This window comes from Ambystoma mexicanum, chromosome 8 (assembly GCF_040938575.1).
Source record: "Ambystoma mexicanum isolate Mex_15411 chromosome 8, UKY_AmexF1_1, whole genome shotgun sequence".
Taxonomy (NCBI): domain Eukaryota; kingdom Metazoa; phylum Chordata; class Amphibia; order Caudata; family Ambystomatidae; genus Ambystoma; species Ambystoma mexicanum.
In genome coordinates this window covers 151,901,761-151,920,125 of record NC_090929.1, presented here as the reverse complement: position 1 = coordinate 151,920,125, position 18,365 = coordinate 151,901,761, and the positions used below count along the sequence as shown (strand labels likewise).

At 46.5% G+C, this 18,365-nt stretch overlaps 1 protein-coding gene across 2 annotated transcripts in view; it reads right to left on the bottom strand.

Moving 5' to 3' along the window:
* Positions 1–280: 280 nt before the first annotated feature.
* The window catches only part of RAB14 (RAB14, member RAS oncogene family), a 423,502-nt gene continuing 405,417 nt past the window's right edge, over positions 281–18,365 (bottom strand). For both annotated transcript variants that reach the window (XM_069609520.1, XM_069609521.1), the window contains one exon: positions 281–2,509. In XM_069609520.1, coding sequence (XP_069465621.1) covers positions 2,332–2,509 — 178 coding nt within the window. In that variant the 3' untranslated portion in view covers positions 281–2,331. The remainder of the gene's footprint in view (positions 2,510–18,365) is intronic.

Genomic DNA, 18,365 nt, shown 5'->3' with positions numbered 1-18,365 from the left:
ATCACGGGTTTCCAGGCAATACCATTAAACTCTTTTTAGGGATACTCTCCCTTCAATACACACTTGAGGCTTTGTCAAGCTTTTAGACTCAACGTGATAGAAGTAAGCAAAGCACTTGAATCTAGAACACATTAAGTCGTGACATAATTCTGTGTCTGCGGCTGGAAATGTTAATGCCTTGATCATATCCAGATGGTTAGAAGCTGGCAAAAGGAACAGGTTTCTTTGCTGCATACCCACATACTATCTGGTCTTTTAAAGACTCAAATAAAGCAACGTATTATGAATTATCTAGATACACATACTTTATTTACAAATATTCAAATTAATAGCATTGTTACATCAAATGAAAAGTACAGCAGTCCAAACATTATGTCACAGATATAAACACAACCTACAGAAAAGGAAATTAGGGTATTCCATCCAAATGAAGTAAGCCCAAATGTAGTCACATTGGATTGTGCCCGTTCTCTACCCACATGTACTATATCTGCAGGTCATGGTCCCTGTGCAAACCTGCAGTGTTTCTACTGTATATACTGTGCAGAATTAAGCTTACGTATATATCAGTCTACTTAAAAGAATGCCATTTTTAAAACAAAGAAAAAAAATTAATCCGACATAACAAGGGACTGCACAAGTAAACCAAACCCTATGTGCGTGTTCCAGTTTTGGCGTTCAACATGTACTGTACAATACTCTGGGTACCACTTCTTTCTAAGAAGTGGGTGTGTTAGTGTCTAAGTTGTTATATGGGGGATTTAAAAGTATTGATTTTTAACACTGCAGTTTGATTCTAAAGAGACAAATACCAAGCATGCCTACATTTTTCAATGGAGCATGCACATGACTACTAACCCTTTCACTCCATTGCGGCCTGAAAAATCTTGGTCATAAATAAAACACTTGATACACTGTGGCCAATTTTCTAAAAGCAAGTGATCTTGATTTTATTATTTAGTCATTAAATTTCACGCACCATATGCTCCGAACATTCAAACAAAAAATAGCATTGAATGTCACTGTAATTCAACCCCTGCCTATGCTAAGACAACGCTTCGAACTCGGTCAAAAAAGGTATTTTACCTTAAAACACTTATGCCAGATGAATCAATACAGCATGAGTGAGAATACTAGAAGCTTTAAATAAGGAGGCGCATACATTTTAAATAACTATTCCACTGTAGTGTTAAAAATGCACAAAATATTTTTAAAAATCCCTAAACAGCAGGCGTACTGCTCTCATGGTGCAGTCAAGCCGATGTCCACTGAACGGTTAGGTATAAAACCATGAAGTAAATATCAAGCCCAGCCTTAATTTCTATACAATATAAGGCAGGACATGCAACCCAATATAGCCAGACATTTACAAAAGAAGCATAAAAAGAAGCATGTTAGCAGACTGCTGAATGCAGAAGACAGTTTTTATCAACAGCTTAGAACATACCAAAGTGCAAAGATGAAACAGACATTGGAGCAGAAACAATTAGTTTGGAAAGAAAACCAATATTACTTTGTACACTGCAGTTAGACCTAGTGCACAAGGGGAACGCATGGCCACATACAAGTTATACTGTACAAACTGATATTCTTATATGCCAATGCCAGCAATCAATTTATTTTCTTCATTAAAATCATATACACAAAATGTATTTAAATGTTAGCTCAGTTCCTTCAAATTTTATACATATTTACTTACGGTTAATAAACGTAAAGGATAAAATGGCGGAAGTACAAGGTAAAGCTATTGAGCACAAGAAAAAAGTAAATTTTCCCCCTGTGCATGGTTAAGACAGAAACAAATGCATAATATGTACCCCTGCCAAAACAAAGCAAGTTCACCAAGTTGCAACACCTCTCAGAAACCATTAGAATTAAAGTCACAGCAAAAAAAATGCATTGGTCTACTATGACAGAATTGACACTTTGTGACACATTGTTACAGGCAGGTATTGGGGGAGAACAAGATGAGAGCAGGAAAGCTATAGACATTAAATTGTGAATCTTTCAGGGCTGCCCTAAACTGTGTACACAAAAAGTCAAGCATCAGTGCTCTTTTTCTTAATAAATCACAGATGAGTGATGTAGCACTAATACAAGAAATTAATTTCTAGAGATTTACCATGCAGGCGATTCTTTTATTACTCTACTTGCCTTTGATAACCTGAATACATCTATTGTTTAGTACTGTGTTAAGCTGTTGTCTCAGCAGAGTTTTTGTGGGTTTTTCCACCTAAACCCAGTAAGATGTACATAAGACCATGAAGCAGTTAAAAGTACTGCTTCAACAGAGGTTGCAAAGGTCAGAACAGAACCACACATTTAAGGTCACTAGCAACCACAGCCTTCCCTCTGGGGCTGCGGCTCACTGGTTAGTCGTCCACCCTGCGGAGCAGACGGTTTGTGTTGCACACCAGACTCTGCAGCATTCAGGTCCAGACTTCCATCTTGAATATTCTGATATATTTTCTTGGCAGCCTCAAGGAATGCATCTTCAACATTTTCACCACTGTGAAAAAAACATTATATTAAAACAGATATACAATTTTAACAGTATTTGGATGTTTTTGTTTATGTTTAGACTTTGACGTGCAAGCCGCACCCTTAGTTCACATTGTAGTATTTGCAAAAATAAGCTACCAGCTAAAAAATAATGCACTACAGAAAGCTAGACAGCGATAATTGTTAAAACAATCTTCAGGTTGCCACTATGCCCTGGAAATTCTGTTTTCTGGTGCCATAATCTAAAATAAAAGGGGATCCAGATACCCCGTTTGTACCTTTTCTGTCTTTAAAACGTGTTGGGAAATCTTCTCTTGTAGCAGACCAACAAGAAAAACTACAAAATGCTGCTCTCTTCAGCTATAGAGTTTAACTTGGGAATATACAGTACAAACGCCCCATGATGCTCTCCACCCGCCCCACCCCCCCCCCGCCACCCTCCTCCTCACTTCCAGGTAGCCCCCATCAGGGATATAATCCTCACTAGAAGTCTGCAGTAATGTAATGACTCAGGCATTTGCTCGATAGGATGGCTGGGTGGATTTTGTGAAGGAGGCAGAGCAATGGAGTAAGAGCATCCGGTCACAAAGAAGGTTATGTGTTACTCTTGTCCAGAAACACACCCTCCTTTCCAACTTAATGAGATACATTAAAGGGAAACAAAGTACTGGAGATATGCTACTGAGTTTTAGGCACAAATAACATCCCTTGCAGAATAAACATTCTGGGAATAGTGCTTCCAAAAACGCATGGGGAGCAACACTATCTTATGGGTATCAGTGATGGACAACAGTATTAGGCAGAAACCTGTGCAGTTCCCTTAGGGACCACTGCAAAAGATTTAGGACTACAGGTGGTTGGCAGTAAACCCAATTGGTAGCAGTCTGTACCACCCAGATTTACCTGGTAGCGGTGGCTGAGCCGTCAGACTTCTCTCAAGATGAGTTAGGCAGTATATAGAGTATACACAATAGGTACAGAGATACAGTAGCACAAGCAAACACTGACCAGAGCTTTGGTGTAAAAGTATATAATTATTTATTTAAAACACACTTGTAAATTACACTAGCACAACGAGGTAAGTAAATTCAACACACAGTCACTATTATAGTCCACAATAGGATGGTTTGTACTGGTTCTGTTCACAATTTGATACTAGTAAAGCCAATGGTGATTTTACATGCCCTGGGAGACAGTAGTCAGTCCCAGGGTATGGAGTCTATGTTGGGGGATCGCTACGACACCCCTGGGTTAAGGCACGGAGGGTGCTGTGTAACCCATATACCAAAAACACATGAAGCCCTATGGGGTAAAGGACCCCATAGCCCATAAAACACATACAAAGGAACACCTCAAATCATGTCTAAGAGTGGGAGGAAAAGAGTTGTCCTCTTAGCAGGAGAAAAAAATAACCCCCAAAAATCCAGCAAAGTTCCTGGGGGACTCACTAGGTTTGGGAAATTAGCCTTTACAGAGAATTCTTCCTAACAAACAGCCTTTGGAAAGCTACAGATGTTGCATTAGATCTGAACAATTGTGCATGTTGTCTCAAGAACAGGTAGTTTATGCTTTGGAAAAAAAGATACAATCTGGCAATGTTGGCTTTGGCTGTATTTTGTCCAGCTGGGTGAAACACCAAGAGTAAAGTAAAATTTACTTAAGGTAGTGACTACTGTACTCTCAGTTCATAGTCCTTTTTTGAAAAGGGGAAAGGAATAGGAGTACAGTAGTCACTATGTTGAGCAACAAACGTACTTCCACATCCTGTGTCCTTTCCTCCATACATATGGGAGATTCTATAGCAACCTTTAATTGGGAATATGGACAGTGGGAACACATTCTAGAGCTGAAAAGCACTCCGCTTATCGGAAAAAGCATGGACCATGTTACTTTAAAGATTGCTTTTTATTATACACGATGTTGGTAAGAAACTGAATCCACCTTGGTCCTCTTATCAGGTGAGCGTTTCAGGAATGCATGAAAGAATCCAGCATGCAATTGAAAATTTAGCTGCCTTCATGGGGAGCAGTCCCCATAGGTGATCAAGAGGTGTTTATAAGATCTACAATTCTATTCTAGACAATTTTTAGAGCCCTGCAGGTGTTAATTATAGAAGAACAAGTTACTCTCTTACCTGGTAATGTTCTTTTGATGGGATGGTCCGACGACGTATTCCATATCTATGACAGTAATCACCACAGCTGTGCTGCTTGGGAACATTTTCGGCATCTGCGTCCTGAGTCGATCCGCTGTCCTCGAGGGCCTCTGTCGAGCCGACGTCACCGGATGTTATAAGTAGGACGCACGACGCCCGTAGCGTCAGTTGTCGTTTTTTCCGCCCAGAACGTGCGGCACCAAACCACTGCCAGTATGACCACAGAAAGCCTTGCGGAATCTGCAATCGCATAAGAAATTCTGTAGCGGGGCAGGTAGGGAGGGAGCGATATGGAATAAGTCGTCTGACCATCCCATCGAAAGAACATTACCAGGTAAGAGAAACTTGTTCTTCAAGGGGATTGGGTCCGCCGACGTATTCCATATCTATGACAGACTACCAAAGCAGGACCAACGAAAAAGAATTTAGAGTATAGAAATTTAGAATGCCCAATCAAATTGCAGAGTAAAGGACCGCCTTGCCAAAAGCCAGATCCTGCCCATGGATAGAAACTAGGGGGTATTGTCGTACAAAAGTATGGACCGAAGCCCATGTGGCTGCTTCACAGATGTTATGAATAGGAACACCCCTCTGCAGGGCAGTAGAGGCAGCCATACCCCTAGAAGAATGGGCCCGTAAGCCTACCGGAGGGTAATTACCCGCCAGGCGGTAACATTCAGAAATTGCCAAGCTAATCCACCTAGACAAAGTCTGCTTAGTAACAGCGTGTCCCAAACGCATTCCAGCGTAACCAATAAAGAGCTGCTCATCCACTCTGACCCGGGACATGCGTGAAATGTAGAAACTTAAAGCTCTCCTAGGATCCAACCTATGGAGTCTCTCCTCTTCCTTACCAGGATGTGGAGGAGGATAAAATGCCGGAAGAATAACCTTCTGGCTTAAATGAAATTCTGACACCACATTCGGAAGAAAGGAAGGACAAACTCTAAGGACAACCCTGTCCTTATGAAACACAGTGAAGGGTGGCTTAACTGAAAGTGCCTACAACTCACTCACCCTGCGAGCAGAAGTGACCGCAACTAAAAACACAGTTTTAATTGTTAACAGCCTCAAAGGACAAGAATGTAAAGGCTCAAACGGAGCACGCATAAGGAATTTCAGAACAAGGTTCAAATCCCAACCAGGCACCTGGAAAGGTGACGGTGGAAACACATTAGTGAGTCCTTTGAGTAACTGAGAAATTAAAGGAATTTTGAAATAGGAACACTCCTCAGACGAGCGCTTAAATATAGACAGCGCCCTCAGGTAACCTTTAACAGTACCCACTTGCAGGCCCCTGTGTGCCAACGATAGCAAAAAAGACAGAACAACAGGAATGTCACATGAAAAAGGATCCACATTCTTAACCCTGCGCCATTCGCAGAACTTTCTCCAACGGCAACGGTACAGGGACTTCGTTGCCGGCCGTCTGGCCGTAAGCAACACCTCCATCATGTCTTCAGGGAGGTCCCAATCTTTATACCTCAACCTTTCAGAAGCCAAGCGTAAAGGTTGAGGGATCTGACCTCTGGCTGGAGAACCTGACCCCCCCCCCCTTCCGTGAGAGTAGATCGTCTCGGTAGGGAAGACGACGTGGAGGGCAGATGGACAGGTCCAGAAGGTCCGGGTACCACGTCCTCCGGGCACAAGCTGGAACAATGAGGATCATCCGGGAACCGAACCTCTGTAACCTCCGCAGCACTTGCGGGATGACGGGGACTGGAGGAAACGCGTACAGCAGTGGGAAGGACCACTCCACCACGAACGGGTCTCCTAAGGCTCCTTTGGAGGAAATTCCCGTGAGCAGAACCTTTTGCACTTCCGGTTGACACTGGAGACGAAGAGATCCACTTGAGGGGTCCCCCAAAGGGCGAAGATCTCCAGGAGAATCTCCTGAGCCAGCTCCCACTCGTGAGAGATCGCGTTCTTCCTGCTCAGAGCGTCCGCCGTTTCGTTTTCTCCGGCCAGATGAACCGCCGAGATCGAAACTTCCTGTTGGATGGCCCAGAACCAGAGCTGCATCGCCTCCCTACACAGAGGAACTGACCCTGTCTTTCCCCTTTTTGTTGAGGTAGTGCATGGCCACTGTGTTGTCCGTCAGAATCGGGACATTCTTCCCTCGCACAGTCGGCAGAAAAGCCTTCAGGGCAAGCCTGACGGCCTTCAGCTCCAACAGATTGATATGGAGTCTGGACTCCGACGGAGACCAACGACCGCCGACTGTCAACTCGTTGGCATGCGCTCTCCATCCCGTGAGGGATGCGTCCGTCACCATCATTACCTCCGGCCAGGGTAGCCAAAATGGAGCCCCCCTTCATCAGATTGCCTTTGAAGGCCCAACACAGAAGGTCCCGGGCGACCGAGGGCAGCACCTGAACGGGGTCAGACATCCTGCCGGAGGACTGTGACCACTGCATCTTGAGGGCCCATTGCAGAGATCTCATCCACAACCTGGCCTCTGGCACCAGAAGAATGCAGGATGCCATGACGCCGAGCAACCTCAAGAACTCGAACGCCGGGAGACTCTGGGCGTGTGTAAACTTGTGCACCATCTGCTGAATGTGATGAGCCCTCACCTGGGGAGGAAAACACTGCCCCAGGGATGTGTTGAGCACTGCTCCGATGTACTGGAGCCACTGGGTTGGCGCCAAATGGGACTTCTTTAAGTTGAGGGAGAAGCCCAGCTTGTGAAGGGAGTGGCAGGTGACGGACAGATGATACAGGACTTGCTCGGGAGAGCGCGCACTGATCAACCAATCGTCCAGGTAGGGGTAGACGCAAATCCCCCCCCCCCCTTTCCTGAGATACGCTGCCACCACCACCACCATGAGTTTGGTGAAGACCCTGGGGGCGGAGGTCAATCTGAACGGCAGGACCCGAAACTGAAAGTGCGAGTCTCCAACCGCAAACCTCAGGTACTTCTTGTGCTTGGGATGGATCGGCACGAGTGTAAGCGGCCTTGAGGTCGAGAGACACCCACCAGTCCTGAGGTTGAAGGGCCTGGAGGACTTGAGAAAGAGTAATCATCTTGAACTTGTCCTTCCTGAGGAGCTTGTTCAAACTGCGCAAGTCCATGATAGGTCTCAAACCCCCGTCTTTCTTTGAAATAAAAAAATAAGGGGAATACCATCCCTTGTTCCTCTCCGCTACAGGCACCAGTTCTATGGCGCCTTTCTTCAGCAGGGACTGAATTTCCTGCGCAAGGAGCGGATCCGGACACTTCAAAGAGAGATTCCCTGGTGGATTGTCGTGAGGCCTCTGCCGTAAAGGAAGACAGTAGCCGTGGGCTATGATCTCCAGAACCCACACATCTGAAGTAATGGCACGCCACTCTACAAGCTGCTTCGCCAGCATTGCCCCAACCGGCGAACCATGGGACATGGCCTCATGACTGAGCTGAAGTGGCTGCGGCAGTGCCTGAGGGCAAAGAGGCAACTGCCCGAGCGGCCTTGGCACCTAGAGTACCCGGTTTTCCACCTCTGGCACTCCTACGGTGGGCCCTTTGACTTGCAGCTCCTCTCGATTTATTAAAGGATGAGTAATATCGAAAGGAATCTCCCCTCTACTGCTGTCCCCTAGGACAAAAGGGCAGAGGTTGGCGAACTGCAGCGCTCAATGACTTCACTGCAGCTTTTGAGGTCTGCAACCTCTCCAGGCTCTCGTCAGCCTTGCTGCCAAAAAGATGTTCACCTTCAAAGGGCATGTTGAGGAGCCGGGCTTGCACATCAGGAGCAAACCTTGACTTCCGCAACCATGCAAACCTGCGTATTACGGTGCTCGCTGCCATGGACCGGCTGACACAATCCGCCATGTCCAGACCCGATTGAACGGACTCACACATAGCATCCTTGTCATCCTGTACAATAGCAAGAAAACCATCCCGTTCCTCCCCTTCGGGAATATGTTCAGCCGCCAATGAAATACAGTTCCACAGAGTGTGCGTGAAACGTGACAAGGCACACACAGAGTTGGCTGCCTGTAAAGCCATACCCCCTGAAGAAAACACTTTCTTCGTCCAGCCATCAAAACGCTTGTCGTCCCTATAAGGAGGGATGGTAGGGTACGACACCTGCTTTGCTGGGGCCGTAGCCGCCTGCACCAAACTCTCCGGAGTGGGGTGCGTGGTCAAGCAACAGGGGTCGCCACTGGCTGGGCGGTATTTTCGCAGCAAAGATTTGCTTACTGTCGGGAGACACTCCGGGGCAGTCCAAGCCGCCGCCACCCTTCTTTGCAAAGCCATATGGAAAGGCAGAACCTGGTCAATTGGAGGATCTTGGTCGAGGATGTCCGTCAAGTCATCCTGCAGAAAATCCACATGTGGCGCAGACCACCCCAAGTATTCCGTGACCCTCGACATAAGGCGCAGGTACGAGGACTCAGCATGGGTGCCAGGCTCAGGCCTACAGAACTCCACCTCCGGAGAGGTGTCCAGATCACTGGCATCGTGCAGCGACTGACGCAGGTCTTCAATCTGGCTATGACCAGACAAAATCTCATCAGGCACCTCCTCAGGCACCATACCTTCCTCAGACCCCCTCATCCCCTTTTTAAATATATAATCCAGAGGTTGGAAGGAGGGCACAGAAAAAGGAACAAAGACATTTTTTGCCTTGGCCAGAGCCTTTCAGGGGGGTTCCACCATGCCACGGGGTACCTCCGACAAGGCAGCCTCGAAAGGCATCGACGGAATCGGCGTTGAGAGTGGTGCTGACAACTTCGATGATGTCGACACAGTCCTTGAGGGCGAAGTCCCGAGCGTGTCCTTCGACAGCCTGGGCACTGATGGCTTCCTCAGAGGCGGAGCCTCGAGAGAGTCCCTCGACGACCTCGGCGCCAAAGACTTCACAGGCTCCGACGGTCTCGAGGGCGTTGAGGACCGGGACCTGGAACGGGCATGCCTAGAGCGACCAGCCTTGTCCGACCGGGACCTCGAAGCCGCCCGGTGGTCGCGATGACTACTCGAGCCCGAAGGCGCACGAGTGGCGTCTCTAGCACGCTCACGGCCAGCGTCTTTCGATGGCGCGGACAGAACAGAGCCCTGCAACTGAAAAATCGCCATCATCTCCTACCGGAACGAATGCCATTCCTTAGGAGTGGAATGCTTGTTGGGCCAAGCAACCCGCCGACGGGCGGAGTCCTCGGATGAGACGGGGAAGGCGACATGTGACGGCGCTTCTGCGAGTGCCTCAAAGAGGCAGAGGAATGGCGAGACCGTCTCCTGGACCGAGACCCGCCGGACTCATGACGACGATGCGGAGAGTCGCCCCTCGAATTGTCCGTCGAAAGTCCAGTGGATCGCAACTTCCGGGGCTTGGCCACCTTACCCACCGACAGCTTCTTCTTACGCTCCCACAAGGCCTTCGATGTAATCGACTGGCAGTCGACACAGTCATCCGTATCGTGGTCCTCCCCAAGGCAAGCGTCATGCGTGTTCGTCAACGATATCTTGGACCCGCAAACCAGACACTTCTTAAAAGCCGACCGTGGGGTGGAAGAAGCCGAAGACATCATGTTAATACACAAACAAACAGGTTCGAAGAACCGAAAGAACAGGATTCAGTAGAACCGAGGCGCGCCGTGATCTCTGAAGAGAACACGTTCGTGGAAAAAACTGAACTGAGGCTACAGGCGCCGTGCGTCCTACTTATAACATCCGGTAATGTTGGCTTGACGGAGGCCCTCGAGGACAGCGTATGGACGCCGAAGCCGAAAACTTTCCAAAGCAGCACAGCTGTGGTGATTACGGTCATAGATATGGAATACGTCTGAGGACCCAATCCCCTTGAAAGTCCGATTTAGATAAAAACAGTTTGGTTAATTTCCTCACCACTTATGCAAAGACTGTAAGATGCATGCAGAGAACCGCCTTTGGAAAAACCAAGAACAGAGCCTTTGAGCAGAATGCCTGAAGATCACCAATTTTAAACAAGATACTCATGGTAACATTTGATATTCATTAAAGCCATGATTTAAATGTGTTTATGAACCAAGGCTGTTTGAACTACATTCGGATCCCAGGATCGGTAATACTGCCTTTCTTATGGATTGAGCCTTTTTAATCCATTGAAGTGTTTTTTGATTACGGGACCATTAGAAATCTACTACACCCTCTGAAAGATTTGCGCTCAGGCATTAGATGAAGGTTCTACTCATACCCAGTTCATTTCCAGATTGACTCAAATCTGATATTAAAAATCCAACATTGTTTAATATGATTTTGAGTAATATCCCCGATTGACACCAGTGGCAAAAAGTCCACTTACTACTAAATTGACTTCTAGTAGTCTTTCTCTCTCAGCCATCTTATCAGCAATACGGCTACATTGTTAAATTTGAATTAGTCAGGAATTAGGCTGCTAAGGACATGGGCAGAGAAGGATGAAGATGGATTGTAAGTAGCCTGTTCTATTGAGTCAGTAAATCCTTTACTAGAGGAAGTAGTTTGCCTTTCTGTGGTGGTAGGTACAGAAGATCCAAAACCATTTCTTCTGGGACGACCTATGGGCCCAATACAATCATCTTGCAGCTCCTAGACCATTTCAGCAGTAGGACGAGGATCTCAATGGAAACTTGGAATCCTCCTTTGAAAATGTAGTCCATACTCCAGTTAAGTTCCTGCAACCGCCAAGCAAATTTTCTCTTGACCCTCTTCGGAACTACAATCCGTGTCTTGGTCCCATCCAATTGGCCAAACTGTGTGTGTAGTCCTCATGTGCAATCTGGCATAGGGAACTGTTGGGAGTAGCCACTCTGTTTAGATAAAGGCCCCATGAGCAATTGTGGCCTTGTTCAATAGATTGATTTAGAGTCCTCTAGACTACAGACCATTGTATTCATTGCTAATCTATAACATAGTATTAGACAGCCTAATATAACTGTATAATGAAATATGAATGTAAACTAAGGTCCTACATGCAAGCAGGCTAGGTGCAATGTTTGTGTGCTTGTTGGTAGGGTTAATGCTGAGCGTTCAACTTGCAGCTTGGAGGAGTTTAGGACCCCCACCTTTTGCAAGCTTACACTTCTGAAGGCCAATGCCACTGTACCTCTTGATCAAGAGTGATGTAACCGACATGGGTTTGTCTAGATTGGATCCTTATCTTCATTGTTGGAGGACAGAGGTTAGGAGGAGAGACCAAAAATGTATTCCTTTGCAAGCTTCTTTTAACTGTTCCTCCCCCTCTAATGTACTTTAATGGGAGGGATGAAGCTGGTTTCAGAGAAGCCAGTTTGTACCCACAGCAGTGCCATACAACACGAGAGTGGGGGACAGGCGCTGCACCAAAGGGACTGCTTGTCCACCCGGTCAGAGGGGTTGGTGCAAACAGGCTCTAGAGAGCCTTGTTCTGATGGGTCCACTTCCCTAGATTTGTTACACCCATCCACTGATTGAGAGTAGGCGGCTTGGTTTGGTTTATTGCCAAAGAGACTCAGTTATGTGGGATAGTGTGAGATGAAGAGGGACACTGAAACCACCAGTTACCACAAATAGCATTCAGGGGTCTCTGGAAATATACTACCAGGTTATGAAGGAAGCCACACCAAGTTCGCAGCCACTGTGGATGAAAAAAACTCCTTCATAGTCTATTTTTTACGGGGCAGTGAGGAAGAGGATTGTATATGCTCTCACCGCTCCTGTTTTGCTTTAGTCCCAGAGGGCCAGATATGACCAACTCTGGGACAACAAAGTGTGGGTAGGGGGTTTAGTGAACAGAGACGTCTAAGAGAGCAGACTTTCTTGATCAGGTTTCATCTATGGATGCATCAAAAAGCTGTGTGCCATCGAAAAGAAAGCAAAAGTTCTTCCAGAACTTCTGGCAAGAGCTCGGTGCTTCTTTGCTAAGAGCCTCAACTTCCAGACACATACCCTGGTTGGAAAGGTCTACACAGCATCTTCAATTTGCCATAATGTCAAGAGGAACTACATTTGATTCCCCAATTCCTTCAAGAAGTTAGTCTTTTGGTCAACGTTCAAAAAATGTTATCTTGTACATGGCCATGACTGGATCAGCATTTGCCTGGGTTAATAGCAGGACACTACTTGGTTAGACTTTTGCCCAGTAGATCATGGGCCTTTTAGTCTTTCCCAGCTGGCCTTAAAATTGACCTGCACTGAAAGATGCTGAGGAGCCGATAGTGGATTGAGGAGGTACTACTGAAAATTGGGCAGTGGATCCATTTGGAGGTTGAAGATGACAGGGGGAGAGGATGGTGTTCTGTCGGTCCATGCAGGTCATTGGCGTTATTAGGATCTGCAGGCGCCCATCTGAATGAGCTCAGGTCTGGTGGTTTAAATCCTATCTGATCAATAAAGGACTGGCATCGAATCCCATGAAGTAGGACAGTCTGGATTAGCGCATTGTGGTTGATGAGAATCAGGAGGCGCAAGCCAACTTTGTACACGAGGAGCGACTTGCGGAGGACCTGGATATTAGCCGTATCCATGATGCATTTTGGTCAGACTGGTATTTAAGTAGGTTGTGCTGGACGATCTTTTTGTGTAGCTTAAATGTTAGTCTCTCGAACTAACCAATGAAGGGTGGATGGGTGATGGGCTGGTAGTTTGTTATGTCATCCAGGATGAGTGTGGGCTGCTTCTTCAGTATGGGTCTGGCCATTTTTCAATGCGTATGGGGCGATGCCTTGCATGAGTGAGGCGTTGATAGTGTGAAGGAGAGTCTTGTGATTTTCTTCAGGATCGAGGCTGGTATGACCTCATCATTGCAGGAGGGGGCCTAGAGTGATGAGCTTCAATTCTGCTCATCTTGGGATATGCCTGGTGGTAAGGCATGATTGCCTGTGGTGGGTAGGTTGTTTTCAATGTGGCGACCAATCCCATCGATTTCCTCTGGGAAGAACATCTTAATTTCGTTTAATCTCTGTGGAATTGGGTACTACTGGGGTGGTGTAATGTTTGGCGGCCTTGAAAAAGGGCTTGCCGTTTTAAACCTGTCCCGCATAAAAAAAGATGGATACTTTTCAGTATAGCAGTGTGGCGAGTTCTTTTTGGGTATTTGTACAAACTGTACATTCTCTGGCTACTTCCGCCTCCTTGGAGTTAAGCCGGCCTGCTCCGACACTGCCTACCATAGAGAGTGTGGCTTCCCTTTTTGGGTTGGGGGCCCAGCCCCAACCTAAGGTTAGTGGTTGTACAGCCCTCAAAGTGTCATACAAAAAACATTAATACCATGCACTTATGTGTCAGGACAAAAGCTTCCCAATTCACTCTCCCTTATCTTGCTGTACCCCAAAGATTATTTTCTAAATCCAAACCCACTAGTACAGTTCTCCTCTCATAGGAGAGACCCACCCATGGACCAACTTTCCTCCATACTTCTGGGATGCCTGCCGAACAGGGGAAGGGAACATAACCTTTTGCACAAGAAAAACACAGCTTTGGAGAAAAATGCGAGGATGGCATGTAGTTCTAGCCCACCATGCTGTGCACTCAAGCTCTGCCTCAAAGTGCCGTATGCTAGCTCATTTTATAGAGGATTGGGGGAGCGGGTTTCAGGGGGAGCATGTAGAGAAAAGGGGACTAGGAGTACACTGTTGTGTATTTCAAGTAACCTTTACATGCTCTTCTGTTCCACCCCCTTTCCTCCAGAGTCTCACAAACCGTACTGGCAACAAACAGGAGGCCATGAGGCCCAGTAGACATTCTAACCATTGCACCAGCATGGATGATCTGGATATAAAAATCTGCTGAAGCCTTGAACTCTCAGTGGTAAGACCACCCTCTCCAGCAGATAGCTTCCAACCAAGCCAATGTAGTCAACCTTTGACATTTTATCAAGGAAAATCTCTTGTTCAGAAGATCTGTGAGGGTCTGAAGAGAAGATGAGAAAGGCAGGCTAGAAGGGGTCAGCTCCAACCAATTGTCTCAATAAGGCTAGACCTCTGTTTCCTTCCCTGGTTGCGGGGGCGGCTGTCTTGGAGGTGGGTGCCTCATACATTGAAACCGATAAAATCATTGTTGAAAACCTTAAAATCGGTCTTTCTGGCTGCGATGGAGTTGAAAAAGCCTGAAAAAGGCTTTTTGAGCTGCTTGGTAAAGGAAACAAGCAATTTAGCAATCGTAATTGTATTCCTTGATCTGGTCCAGGTAATTGATGAACGAAGGACGTTGATGCCAACAAGCAAACCCAGACATTTTATCTGGGCAAAGGGCAGGAATTTTACAGCCCTGGCCCATGCCCGTCTACTCATATCGCTCCCTAATACAGCTATGGACAGACTAACTTGAAAAACATTACCTTTTACTGGGGAAGCCCCCTCTCAAAATTACAGTTTCTTCCATAGCCACTGGTTGCAATCTGCAAATAAGATGTCAGACTTTGCTTAATGCAAGATTTGCCGAACTCTGGCATACTTCGAGACAGACTTTGTTAAGGAGTTTGTCAATCCTGGTCATTTGGAAATGCAGGCAGATGGTTTTCCACATAGCATAGAAGTTGCAACCGATGAAGAAGGGATCTGAATTTGAGATGGCAGATTCTTTTCTGAAGGATCGGCACAACATAATTTCTGTCTTGATGCAAAATTGAGTGTTTTCACAAATCATAAGTGCATCTTCATGCAGGGGCATGTCAGAGCGCAAGTGAGCTCTACTAGCAAGTAGAGGGCGTCCGGAGGTTCCCTGATATAGGCAGCATCTTGAGTACTGGGGCACCAATGAACTCTTATAACCTACATAACCCTGGAGGAAAGTGCAAATGGAGGAAGTAACCTCCATCTCTAGAAATCGGTCAGCAGTGTTAGGGAAGGAGAGGAGGAGGGGCAGTCGCTCTTGCCGGCCAGGAATTACTGGAGGCACTGAAACAGGTGGAGGCGGTGGCATCGAACCTGTAGGTGGGTGAAGGATGCAAAACAAACGTGAAAAAGGGATATTAAGTACCCCAGCAGCACCCCACCGTAAGTTGGCGAGTGCTACATTAAAACAAAAGATATAATGGAGGGATTCAACGCTTCCCCTTTGGTGGCCTTAGGGGGACACCAGTGCAGGAAAATAAAGGAGCTGAACAAGTAAACTGTTAAGTAAGATTTTAATATTAATGATATATCTTTCTGACCCGTGTCAACCCCAGAACATTTTGCTTGACTGGCAGATTAATTTTCCTTATACCTCAGTGAGTGGGAATCTTTTACTCTTTGTATAGGTGTCATTTGTAAGACTCTCCATAGTGTATTTTAAAAGTCATCCTCTGACAACCTTTTTGCAATAAGTGCCTATTGTTGCTGGGGTGCCCTAGGGGTTACCCTTTTAACTTTCTCTGGCTAACCTTGTGAGAACTACAGTTCCCAAGAGTAGAAAGGATCTTTGGATCCGCTTTATATTTTATTAGCTAAGACCAGCACCCCCACGCCACCTTATGTGGCGTGCTGGGGATGTTGCGTATCCCTGTCTCATTTTAAACCTACGATTTATGTAACAAGGACAAACTTAACTTTAATGGCTGGTGGCAGTGAACCTTTTAATTAATTCAGTGCACCTTTACCGCAGGCTGTTTGCACAGCCCCGGTAAAGGCACCCATGTGTGTGCATTTTACCAAAATGGCCCCGGTCGTCTTTTTTCGCCATGTTAGCATTTCTTGTCCTTTCTTGTACTTTCACAGGAAAAAGGTAATTAGAACAAAACAAGAAATCACACAAATATTCTGAAGCAGGTAAGTACTTTTGGTAACCCCCAATGCAAGGTTAGTTAACCCCTTCCTGGAAGGAAGACCAAACACAATGACAGAGGGAAGAAGAGTCATTCAGGGAGCCAGGCTAGGCCAAAGTTAATTGGGCAAAAGTCTAGGTGAGCTAAATCACTTCTCAGGGGTAGGTAAAAGTCTTGCACAATGTTTTAGAAGTCTTTGTAGAGAAGAAGAAATCAAAGCAGGGCCACAAGCTGATCAGGCTTGTGAAGTAAAGAAACTGTTAGCAACTCTACAGGGCAACCCAGACAAGTCTCAGCAGAGAACAAGTAAGGTTATAACAAGAGGTAAGTTCTTTTAGACTGTACAGTACCTTTGGTTAGAAGAAAAGGGCTTTGGCTGGCTTCGATTCCTGTGCAGCTCTTCAGATCCTGTGTTCCTAGGCCTCAGTCGTGGGGACAAGAGGGAGGAAGAAGTCTGGAGGACTTCTGCACTGCAACGGGACGGTCAGCGAAAGAAAAGGACCAACTTCTATTCAGCGGCACTTCGCGATTTCAGCTGTGTGCATCTAAGCAAATAGCAACACAGCTGACTCTTGGCTGTCGAGATGGGCTTTCCTTGCATCTGGGGTACAGCACTCTGTTGAGGTGGCTCGGGCTCGGTCAGTCCTGCTTCCTGGGAGTCTGGAGGATCTTCCTGGAGCTCTTCGCCAACTTAAAAGCAACGCACACTATCTGGTGTTCCTCTCCCTGGCTATTCGGTTCCAGCAGCAACTGCAGTGGAATTTCAACCAGCTCCGAGAGGATGTCCAGGTGGCTTACTTTGGAGTTGATTGGTCCCACCAACTCAAGAAAAGAAGTCGTCCTTACAGCGCTTCTCTAGTCGAAATGAAATTGGAGTTTCAGCACAGCAGTAGGGCTTCACCGGGCAAACCAATGGTCCAGGCGGTCGACTCTGCCTTCCAAGCCAAGAAGCCTCGCCTTTAATGAAGGCTTCTCTCATTCATTCCAGCCTAGCCGTCAGTCACCCAGCAGGGTGGCTGTCCTTGCCGGACAGCCAGCCGGCCAATCACCTAAGAGTGCATTCCTGTCTCCTAGGAGACTAAGCACGGGGAGTTTCGGGCACCTCCCTCACTTCCTGCCCCCGCCAGACACCCTGGAGCCAGAGGCAGGCTTCACTCGTGAATCCCGCCAAAGGCAAAGCGAACAAAGGGACCAAGCCTGGTTTGGCACACAGAGTAAATCTCAAGAAGGACCTTTCCAAAAAGAAATGGCGAAAAAAGAAGACCGGGCCATTTTGACAAAAATAGCACACTTGGGTGCTTTACTGCAGCTGCAACCGCAGCCCGTGTTAAATGCACACCATGGTAGTTAAAAATAAAACCCTGCCACCAGCCATTCATCGAGGAAAGGGTAACAGAAATGTTACATGAGAAGGTGGACAAAGGGGGTACGAAGTAACCCCTTCAGCACCTTATTGTAAGATAGTCAGTGCAGGTTCTAGAAAGTTACAATGCAAGTAAAGTCAATTTCACTTCACTGCTCTTGGAAACAGTAGTTTATCCAAGAGAAGGTAGTTCAACCTTGGGGAAATATGAAAGACTTCCCTGTGTCACTGCACTGAAGGTGCTGTGTGACAATGTAAAAGATGATGCCTATGGAGTTTGTCAGGCTCCACAACCAAATAGAAACAGAGTTCAAATCAAATAAAAAAATTACATGAGAGTGGGAAAAGAAGGGCCTCACTCTCTCCAGGTTAAAAATCCTAGAGTCCAGCAAAAGAGCTGGGGGTCTCCAAGGTAGAGAGGAATTAGAACATTTCTCCCTAACATGGTCCTAGGGTAGCCCATATGGCCCCTTGGACAGCCGTGCCTTTTGAGTCCCCCATTTTGGCCCCAGGGTGATTTTATCACTGTTTAAGGCAGTATGTTGGTGCAATATTTACCGTATTAGAAGCCCAATATACCTTTATAGTAGCTATTGGGGTACTGAAGTTTCATTAAGTCCTGCTCTTAGATGTTAGTTTTAGGAACCTTTCTTTGTACAGGGCAACCACGAGGCACACCGAA